The sequence below is a fragment of the Phaethon aethereus genome (assembly GCF_964289735.1).
Source record: "Phaethon aethereus genome assembly, chromosome: 4".
In the NCBI taxonomy this organism is placed as follows: Eukaryota; Metazoa; Chordata; class Aves; order Phaethontiformes; family Phaethontidae; genus Phaethon; species Phaethon aethereus.
In genome coordinates this window covers 2,636,360-2,647,636 of record NC_138578.1, presented here as the reverse complement: position 1 = coordinate 2,647,636, position 11,277 = coordinate 2,636,360, and the positions used below count along the sequence as shown (strand labels likewise).

Here is an 11,277-nt window from a genome sequence, read left to right as displayed (position 1 = left end):
TGCAGCTGGTATTGAGTTAGACCACATGCCAGGCAAAGCATGATTTACTGTGAATAAAGCTACCTTGGCAGTAGTTGCTCCCTTGACCCTGTTTGCTGCAATGTGTGGCCCGTGGCTGTTTGGCTTTTACAATTCTGGGACTAGTCCCAGCCAGGGAAGCTCAAACAAGTCTGTGTTTGGCAGGCATCATGCTGTCTCTGACCAAGAAGTGGTGCTCGCATCTCCTTGCTGGGGATGGGGGGCTGACAGGGAACAGGGCATGGCTTGTGCTCCTGCAAATAGCTTTGCTTTCTAAGAACATGCTGAGCTGTTGGGCGTGTTGCAGGCTGGCACTAGTGTACTTAAGGAGTAGAGAAGAGCAGGGGAGTCAGGCTAACTGTACTTACCAGGGGAAAAGACATGGTGAGGTGAAGCCTGATGGAAACCTTAGGAGTAAGGTCTTGAGAGGATCCAGGCTGTTTGTGCTGCTTCATGAACTGTGGTCTTGATGCCATTAGAGACCCGGCATCATGTTATACCATGGAGTCAATAGCTTGGCAACATGGCAGCTATGGGTGACAAGCCATGACACTGTGGGTCAGTGTCTGCGACACTTGGCTGCTAAGCTCCAGATGCAGCCTGAGGGCTGTATCAAACAGGGTTACTAGAGTTATTAAATCCTGAATGCACCAAGTACCACTAGCTGCAGTTCAGCTTTTTCTTTTAGGTCTGCCTAGTAAACAGTCTCTTGGCTTACAACCTCATTGCTGTGCCCTGCAATGCCTTGGAGTGTGTCTGCTACTGCTATTCCCAGCTGCCTGCTAGCCATGCCTACCTGAGACAGGGCTTGAGTTAGGACTGCTGCAGCATTTGAGGACCTGCTGAAAGGTAAACTCCTGCCTGCTGTGGGGAGTTGGGAGCCTGGGCAGACTGCCCAGGTTTGGGGGCTGGTTCTGTGACTGCTGAAGCTACAACAGTGCTGCCTCAGTGCAGCTCAGCTGGCAACTGTGCTGGTGTGAGGTCCTGCCTTAAACAAATGCTGCTGAAGTGGAATTTGACTCCTGGCTCTAGGGTAGGGCTGCATTTGCTGCTCCTCTGAACAGCTGAGCAGTTGGGCCAGCTGATTGGGAAGGTGCAATACCACTCTGCAGAGTGTTTCAGCCATTTGAAGGCTCTTTATGGAGAGGCAGACAGGCTGAAAGCTTGTTGCCTTCTGCATGGTGGTAACACTCTCCAAATGTGTACTGCAGCAGCAGCTCCAGAGCTGGGAATCCCCATGAGTGATAGGGCATTTTGCTTTGGAGGGTGGACTCTCCTGATTTACTGATGTCCTTTTCTCTCTGCTGTCTGAAAACCCTTGTTATCCAGGCCTTCTTGCAGCTCTGCCAGAAGGGCATGAGCTGTAGCTGTGTCTTGCCAGTCACCCTGTGGGCACAGATGTGGTGACTGTGGATAGAGAGGGCTCTTCCTCCTTGTTCTCCAGAGCTGGTGCAGGTAATTATAGCAACGGACTATTGTGCAAATGAGCAGGAGGCTTTCTGGGCACCTGTCCCTCTAGGGAGCTGCGTAAGTCTGGGGAACACGTGTAAGGACTCTCCACAAGTCTCCAAGTTTAGCAGTGGGGAAGAGGTGGGTGTAACTGGGCTGTGTGCGAGTAGGACAGAGAGCACACACCCTGTGTGGCAGGACCCTGGCCACGCTGCAGGAATAGCTTGTGTGACACAGTGCTTAGAATTCCTGTCCTGCATATACTGCATTATTTACAGGATAGGCTGCACCCTGTAAGATGGACATTGAGTTTTTAGAGGATAGAATGTGTTTACCAAGGAAAGGATGAGACTAATCTTGCTGATACTTTGCCTTGTCAAATAAGTCATGAGATTTTTTTTTTTGGAAGGCTATTTGTGCTTGGGGTGAGGGGGTTGGGGAGAAGAGGATGGTTTCTGTCTTGTTTCCTCCTCTATCCCTGTGTTTACATTATCTGACTGAAGGTAACTTTAATGAAGTGTGTGAGCGTGTAAAAAGCATAAAGCCCTTGTGTTGCAGAGGCACAGGGGAGCTTACAGCCGGTCCCTCTGCTGTCTCTGTTCCTGGCTGCCCTCATTAGATGACCTATATCTCTGTCAGCACTGACAAGAGTAAAGGTGATGTGACTTTTTGTCCTGATTTCTAGGTAGGTTAGTGACAAGTGTTCCTGACAGCTATGCTCAGGGTACAAGCAGTGCCTTCATGGCGGCCCCCCCCTCCTCATACTTTCCACAACAGTTAAGTAGGCTTATCCTGCTTTCTAAACAGTGGCAGCTACCATGAAGGAGACCACAAAACAGCAGAAAGGGCAGGAAGGAAGCCTGCCTTTGCCAGCACTTCCTGCCTCTTGAGTTTTGTTCTTCCATGTCCCAGAGCTATAAATATTCTTGTTCCTATAAGTGACACTGGTGAAGAGGCAGAATACCCTGTCTGGCTCCTAGAGCAATGATAAGACTTCTCCCATGCTACAGTGATCAGGAAGGTAAGAATGTTATGCCCCATGCCAGCCAGAGGGTCCCAGGGGGTCTAAAAGCGGGCCTTGCCCCTGCCTGGTGTGCTGTCCTGGAAGTGCATGGTGAACTTGGCCTGTCAATGTCCCTGGGAGGGCCCTGAGCCCTGCTTGCTTTGGGGAAGAGCAGAAAGCACCACAGCATGGCCTAAGGGTAGGGGCTTTACTCTTTTTAATTTAAATCCCGCATCGTGCGTAGTGAGTCCTGCTGTCTAGTGACATATCCTGACAGGAGCCAAGAGTCCATGGGAAGAATCTGCCTGTTGGTTAGCTGAACACTGAGGTGGAAGTGGGGGAGGAACAATACTGAACCCTGTTAAGAGGGATGCATTTGCTGAAGCCTGCAAGTTTGCTAATATGTGTTTAGCTTCCATCGCTGGCTATTCACTGGGAATAAAAGCTGCATCACTTTATTTCCTTACAGCATTATGGTGAGGGAAAATGGGACCTTGAAAACCCCGCAAAACAGCGTTGAGGCTGTGTGGTGTAATGGGGAGACTGAGGATAGGAGGGAAAAATTCTTCAAGGTTGCCAAGCATGGAATGAGACTGCCCAGGAAAGTGGTTGAGTCACCATCCCTGGAGGTATTTAAAAGGCATGTAGAGGTGGTGCTTAGGGACATGGTTGAGTGGTGGACTTGCCAGGGCTAGGTGAACAGTTGCACTCCATCGTAAGTGTCTCTTCCAACCTAAATGATTCTATGAATGCAAATTTAGTTATGTATGCTATCACCTCATGCCTACAAAGTGGAGAACAAATACTCAGTTGCAGCAGAGATTAATTTAGAAACAGTAGATGTGACGATTACAGTCTCATGCAGGACCTAGAAGAGGAGAGATGGCTAAGACAGACCAGCAGCTTTGTCTTCTCAAAAAGTAACTTCGTGACCAGTTCACATTAACCTCACTTGACAGAAATAGGCCATCCAAGTGACACTAACTACACAAGCATGCATGTGACACTGTACAGCACCAGCCTCAAAAGACAAGTTGCAAGACTCTGTGCCCCCAGAAACTGTGCAGTGTGCGGAAGGAGAGTGCTGGGGTAAGGCAATGGGAGATCCAGCTTGTGGTAGGGCATGGGAAGCACGCTGGGTCACTTTCCATGGGAATTTACAAGCAAAAAAGGTGCAGCACAATTTCTTCCAAACAATAGACATAAGACATTAACTGACATAATGGAAGGTGTCCACCAGTCATCTTTACAGTATGCTGGCACTTGTGTTCTTCCTTTGTCTCCTCACCTTCTGCTCACTGGACCTCAGTTTCAACATTTACAAAGCAAAAGGATCTTCTCTCACTTACTTTCAGAAAATCAGCTTCCAGCCATAAACCATATTACCTGATAACTAGCCCCTCATTTGGGTGCAGAGCATGGAAAACCTTCACCACACAATTCCCCTTTCCTGTAGTGTGATGGAGGTCTGAGCACAAGTCTGGGTGCTGCTGGTGTAGAATAGCAGGCCTTTGGGGTCAGATGCAGACCAGGGTGAGCTGTCTGTGGGCAGGAGCCAAGGGATGAGGGCAAGTCCTGCCATGCGACTGGGGGTCTGCATGCTATGTTGAGACCCCCTGCATACGTGCACCGTCACATCCCTGTGCGCCGGGCCCTCCTTCTGAGGCCACCTTTGTACAAACCAAACACCCAAGGGGCCTGTTTTCCAACGAACTTGCAAATTTTTCCCCCTCAACCTCATCTGGCTGCTCCCCAGTGTGTGCAAGCAGGCAGGCACAGGCAGCAAAGCCTTCCTGCATGAGGGAAAAAATGCATAAAAATAAATATGTACTTACCTTTTCTCAGCAGGCTTCAGGCTGAGGTGTGCATCCTCCTGCAGTGCCTTCTGTGTGAGCTCCTGGCCGGCTGCCCCCGAGCCCCGCTGTCCCTCGTTAGCCCTGACTGCCCCACAGGTGCTAGCTGTAAAGATACACCTGCAGGGGTGAGCTGCGAGCCTCGTGCTCATTTTTTGGAGATTTTGGTGAGGGATGGGTGCTGGGGGGCGTCCCGGCGTCCCCCCTGCTGCGCACTGCTCCCCTCAGCAGCGTGTGACAGGCAGTTGGAACCGGTTGGAGGTGGTTCAGGCGGCCCCACCCGGCTCCTTCGTGAGGTAAAATGGCGCCCGCCACAAAAGCGGTTTGGAGAGCCGAGAGGAACTCCTGCAGAAAGCCACTCTCTGCCCCAAAACCTCCTGCGATGGCTTCTCATTTTCCAACGCCATCCTTTCTAAGCTTGCCCAGATCCTTTTTTTTAATCACAATCCTATTTTATCTCAGCAAAACACCTGTGGCAAAACAAGCTGTGCAAAAGCGGCTCCCTTGTAAGCTATTTCTTCAGTCGTGCTTTCACCAGCTCTTCTTCTCCCTATGAGAATTATGGGGTTTGTTGGGTTTTTTGGGGTTTTTTTGCATTTCAGTCCTAAAATTCACTTAGTGCTAAAACGAACATGAACGAAGAACTACTGCTGGCTTCTCTTGTTTCTTTTGAAGGCTATCCGCTCACAGAGCAACCCAAGCAGAAAGATGTGGTCTCAGGCTGCAAATCACAGAGGAAAAAGCTGCCTGGCTCACAAGTACCATGTTTTCTTTACAAACCCTTTATCCTAATCCCAAGTCCTAATCCAGGATGACATGCTGACACCCCCCGCCAAGCTCAGTTGAGGGTGCTGAGCCTGGCCGGCTCCCGCTCCCTGCCATCTTGCAACGGGCAACGAGCAAGCAGATTTTTACCAGGATTTTTAGCAGTAACGTGCAGCAAGCTACAGAAAAGCCAGAGCTGCAGCTGGAGAGGGCGTGTTACTGTATGCACATAAGCAACAACATAAGCTGCAGGTGTATAAGCATCTGGCAAGCACCCTCTGGGCTACTTGATGCCCTGAATTCAGCTGATTTCTGCAGTTTGTACTGGAGGAAGAGCAGAGCCTGGCCAAACCAGGCAAGAAAGGACCATCTCCTAGACTGAGACCACTCTGGCCACATAAACACATTCAATTGCACAACACAAACGGTGTTTGTTCAGCAGTGCGTTGCTAGAAAAACCCTGTAATACACGAGAGGCGTACGGCATGTGCACGAGCAACAGTCCTGTAGGAACACAGCCAAACCATAACGCCATGCCACGGTCAGCATACACCCCCTCTGGAGGGAATACAAAGGAGGAAACAGCTCTGAAGTGAATCAAACCCAGATGTAAACACTGGCTTGGTGGATGGTTGAATAAGGCATGGAGAAACCTGGCGATCGGGTCTCTAGATATGCCCTTAGTTTGCTCATACTTTAAAGCTCATTGCTTTAAAGCATGGACTCTCCTACAAAAAGCTCGCTCTCTTTCCCATTTTGCAAATGACAAGGCACTGCTCACGTTAATAGTTGTGTGGAGTGCGTATGACATGCTATCCAGTTTGGTTTGCTTGCTCCTCTTAATTACCATCCTAAACGATCATGACAGCGGCTGAGTTGGAGAGATGATGGATCAGGCCTGACAGATAAACTGTTTTGGTGCTCTGTGTTTGACCGATTTTATAGGTAACCTTCACAAAAGATCTTGTATATAAACTTACAACCAGCAGACCCTAGCGTGTAAACACTCTTTACTAGATTTAGTCTCGAGGAAAGCATCCGACGTGAATTCCTTGTGACCGTCAATTGCCCAAGGGCTCTGATAAAAAAAAGCAAATTATAAGTCGGATGACTAGATTTTCACGGCACTTGCATCACGTGGCATGGCACGGCAGAGCAGGCTGTAGGCGCAGCATGTTGCTAAAAGCATGCGAGGGCTTACTGAGAGCTAGGTTTAAAAGACCTGCTTCGACACCCTGCGCAACACACAGCATCACGGTGCAAGTGCATGCCTCCATCTTTCCTGTTCCCTCGTGCCGGGTCGGGTGCTACGACAGCAATGCAGGTCGATTACTTTCAAAGCCCAGGAAAAGCATACACCAGGTCCCCAGTGCCAAGGTTACAGCCTCAGCAGGAGGCTGTGGAACCATGACTTGTATCTGCCTTCTTTTTTCTGAGATGTCCTGGTTGAAAATTGAAGGTAACAGTTTAAGGACTGCTGACTCAGGAAAAATATGGTCCCACTACCTTCCCTATGCCTTTTCTGACCAGCCTCAAAGACAAAAGCCAGTAGCACTGGGGAAACTATAAGTTTTCTCTGCAAGTGAGATGTTAATTAAGAGTGAGAATGGACAATGTGCAGAAGACAGATAACACAGTAACATCCTTCAGTTGCAGAGGTGTGCATTCTAAGCCAGAAAGGCACAGAAAAGAAATAAACAGAATAGAAATCCAGATTCCCGAGTGAGAGAGACGGAACCAGGAAAAGGCGATGTTCCCAACTGTAACGTGCAAGCACAACGTAACACAACAGGCAATGAGGCCACCCCCTTGCTTTTGTATGACTAGCTTTGACTTTGAACTGGCAACATACGTCAAAAGTGTAACTAACTGCTTTGTCCTTACTAGGGTTTTTCCTCAAGCTACTGAAGCGAGACCATGCTCTTCACCCTGTGCTAGGCAGTGACTGTAGCCAGCTGAACGGGCCGGGTAGCTGCCGCAGGACCCTTCGACAGTTGACAGACTTCTCCGGAGACCGCTTTGGAGAAGGCACTTGACTCAGGTACTCTGAACTGCCTTGGGGAGGAGTCTCATCCGCTGTCACCTACAGAGGGAGGCCACACAAGCTGGCCGGCGAACTCAGCCAGTGCCGCTGTGCCCGTGGCAGGGTGGGAGGTAGGGTATTCCATTCCAGTATCCCAAAAAGATATTTCAGTTAGTTATAAAAATAATGCTAATTTTTAACAAAAAAAATGCTCACCAGTGGAGAACCACTCTTTGTTGCAAGATGTGTTTTGAAAACCCCAGCTCTGGGATTCTGAGCTGCACAAGACACTGCATTTCAGGGAAGGGGTTGCAGTGCAAATCGTGCTCGCTCTCTCTACCTCACCAGCTTTCTCCACTGTAGCCACGTAACTACAGGTTCAGGTCTAAAAATCTCATGTAGCCAGACCCAAAATTCACATTTGTTTCAGTAAGTTTACAAGGACTAGACATTAAGTGTAAAATTCTGTCCATGGTATTCCTGTCCCACAAAATCATGTTATCACTCTGGAAAATGAGCTTCCATTATTGCTCTAGTTTTAAAAACACAGGAGAAAAGCAAGGTGGGATAAAGAGCAATGAATAAGATTCCCCTTTTTGGCAACGGCACTGAGAAGTAAATCTACTGGCTTGGCCAATGTTTAATTAATTACCTTTAAGTACATGCCAAGATGTGCTTCTACCAAACTTAGCAAAATTTGCAGTTAGGGGAGCAATTGTTGTGCAAAGACTGTTTCCCTAATGATAAACTTAACGGTGCTTGCAACAGAAATATGGCCTTTAAATCATTTTTCACCCGAAGCTCTAAGGCGTTATAAAAATGTAAGTAACCATCGCTTGCCTCATTAGCTGATGCTTGTGTGTACAGCGGGAGCACACGTAGGACTTTCATCATCAACACCTAAACTTGTTGGACCGCAGAGCCAGGCCAAACATCTGAATTTCCTGTAAACCACCATGAACCCTTAGCCTCGAAATCTTTAACTGGAAACACGACAAAATAAACTGTTTTACACGCTGTTTAGTAAAGCCTTATATACCACCACCACAAGCCTGGCTGACTGCCCGCCGCTTCAAAACACTTGACTTGCAGCGTAACGCCGGCACGCAGTGACGATTGGCGTCGATCATGCATCCCGTGTGGGCGAATGTGGCTGGACCTCGCAGCGTGCGCAGCCCAAGCTGCTCCCTCTGAGGCCAGTGCTAGTTCCCGGAGCAAAGAGGCAGATGGGAGGCTCTTCCTGGCCTAGAGGGTAGACTTCAGGACTTCTTTCTTTCTCGGGCAAGAACTCACTAAATGGAAAATGCACTGCTGGCAGATCTCAAACTGTTCGCAAAAGCCCACCAGATTTGCCAAGTCTTTCTGATTTGTTTTGGTAAGCGTAGGATGGAAGGGTGTCTGTAAAAAACAAAATCTAAATGAAAACAACTCCTAAATACGATAAACTAAACTGAAGTACTGTGTAGGACTTTTTTTCTTTTAGGAAACATTAAATGTTTTGATTGGCGTGAAACAGCTCCCCCCACTGTTTTCCTGAAACTCCAGTCGAACAAATAATTATTCTTGAGTTACCTCAAAAATACTTTTCCCTCCAATTTTGTTTTTGATTCATCTATTAGGGCATAAAAATCAGTTCCACTGCTTAGGCTTCTCATGAAATGCTGTGCGAGCTGGAATAGCATTCAAGCTCAGAAGTAATGAAAAGGCTGTTTGCTGTCATCACAAATAATTGGCTTGCTGCTTCAAATAGCATTACAAAACCAGGTTTATTTTCTTTTAAGTATTGCAGAATTGATGTTTGATATGCCAGAAGGGCATTGGCATATTCTTTAGTCTGCCAGGCTGCCTGTGGAAAAGCTGTGATGTGAGCTCTTAAAAAAAAAGAATCTTTAAAACCAGCACTGAAAGCAATGAATGTTGTAATTTTCAGTCAAATGCTACGACTGAAATTCAGAACAAACGGACTTAAAAACTACATGACTAAAATCTCTGCTCTGGTCCTGGTGGCAAGATAGGATGAACGATGAAACACTCTGGAGAAAGGAGAAGCTTGAATCGCTGTTGCAGCAGGGAATCTCTGCAAGGTTAGAAGAGAGATGACCTGAATTTGGCTCGTCAGCCGTGGTGGGAATCTGTTCATGCAGTTTCTAGCCATTTTGCTTAAATGGCGATGCAGCTCGTTAGAGAGGAAAGCAGGTTCCATACAGAAAAGGGGACTCTGCCCCAATCTGCTTTGCCGGCTGCAAACTGGCAGCAATCCCCTAGCGCTTGGTAAATCGATACGGTAAAGTTCAGTCAGGCAAATTCAGTTCCTCCGGGTTGCCCTGATTAGGAAATAATCCAATAGTCTTTATGGTAGGCTCTTGTCTATCTAACCAGGGTGCACAACATTATCGTTACACGTGCATGATTTCTGTGGGTAGGAAGAGAGTATCAGATTTCAAGTTAATGTTTCTTCAAGCTTGTAAAATACTTTCTGATGAAGTGGTTTGAGGCAAATGAGGTATTGCTGTATGAAGAGAGTCCTAGTGTACATTACCCCTTCACAAAAACAGGTCTAGTGCCATTAGATACCCCCCTCACCTCTCACAGAAATGCAACAGTAACACAGATCATGAGTTAGATTATTCAAAACCAAGACAGACTTTCCCTGTGCTCCCGCTGCGAGTCCAGACCTGAGTTCGTTACGTCACGCTAACTTGGACTCCTGAGACGCAGGTTCTCACAAAAATGTGTTTAAACTCCAGAATGAGTGGATCACAAGATCCAGAAGACGAAAGATTGCATTTTCCTGGTAAAAATCTCCTTCACAAGGCCACTTAATGGTATACTTAGCATGTGTTGAAACAGGTTGAAGCTTCTTCTGGTAGCTCTTTATTATATTAAAAAACAACAACACAACAGCAACAGCAACAAAACCACGAAGAGATGTTCCAAGCTAATGCATGACTATCTTTGGGGTTCCCTCTTTTTGTTAAGGTTTTCACAAAATACAAAATTAAACGTCTTTTCTACATACAGAACAAAGTAGAATCAAGTAACTGATTAGAGTATGTACAAAAACTTACACATTCTGTCTTGTTCTTTAAAAAATATAAATATCAATAATGTTCAGTAGAATGGGTTGGTTTTATTTTTAAGGCTTCATTCTTTTAGATCCTTCATTATTTAATGAGGTGCCAGGTAGGCAGGAAAGGGAGGGAAGAGAGGAGGTCATGTTTTTTATTAAAGGTAATGTGTTTAATTCTCGTGAGACTCTTCCTCATCTCTGGCAGGAGGGTATTTCCCTCCTCATTGATTTAAGTTTCCAGGAAGCAAAGCTGGAAGGAAAGGAAAATAAAACCTTTATTATTGCTATTTTTTTTTTACTTCGTTAAAATCTTGTTTTAAACTTGCCTCTGTTCATTGTCTTTGTAGAGAACCATCTCCCATGTACTTGGATTAAATAGTCTCAAGCAGGAGGACTGTATCCCAGGTCCACCTGGGAAAGGTTAAAGTGAGGAAGAGGCCACTGGAGGTGTTTTACCACTGATCCCGGCAGAGGTAGCAAGTGCTGCGGCTAGGGCAGCTGCTGCTGTTGCATCCCTGGGTGTGAAGTCTGTGGGGAGGCTTTCCATCAGGCACTTGAGCTGTTCCTGACCCAGTTTGATTTTATCATCTAGCTCTCGCTGCTCTATGAGGAGCGCAGACTTCATCTTTACAAAGTGCTGGTAGTCCTGGAGTTGCTCCTCAGAGAGGTAGTTGCCCAGGATCTCCAAGACCACCCGTTCTCGACGGTCAAGGTTTTCCTTCAGCTCGCGGGCATCTTCGTGCTGGCCAGCCAGCAGTTTCCTCTTCTCGTTCAGCGAACTCTGCACACACCAGAGAGAGTGCTTCAGTATCAGCAGCACCAATCTCACTGATCCCCCCTCTCCTTCCCCCCAAAACCACGTTTGCCACCTCTGGGGGAGGCAGGACGGCTGCTAAGCTCCCGGACGCACAGTCAAAAGCCTGGGGGAGGAGGACGATCTCCTCATTGCGGATTGAACGCGAATCCCACTGAATCAGACTCTGAGTGTTCTAGTCAATGTGGAGCAGAAAGTGCTCCAAAAGAGTCAGTAAAACTGGCTTGAAAGCACCAACTGCCAGGAATATCCGCCTTTGTCTCTCACAACCACCCAAAGAAT

General features: G+C 47.3%; 1 protein-coding gene across 1 annotated transcript in view; it reads right to left on the bottom strand.

Annotated features, from left to right (window-relative positions):
- Positions 1-10,602: 10,602 nt before the first annotated feature.
- SHROOM3 (shroom family member 3) overlaps positions 10,603-11,277 on the bottom strand; it is a gene marked incomplete at both ends in the record, with an annotated part of 152,941 nt that continues 152,266 nt past the window's right edge. Inside the window, one exon of the mRNA XM_081999572.1 lies at positions 10,603-10,962. Coding sequence (XP_081855698.1) covers positions 10,603-10,962 — 360 coding nt within the window. The remainder of the gene's footprint in view (positions 10,963-11,277) is intronic.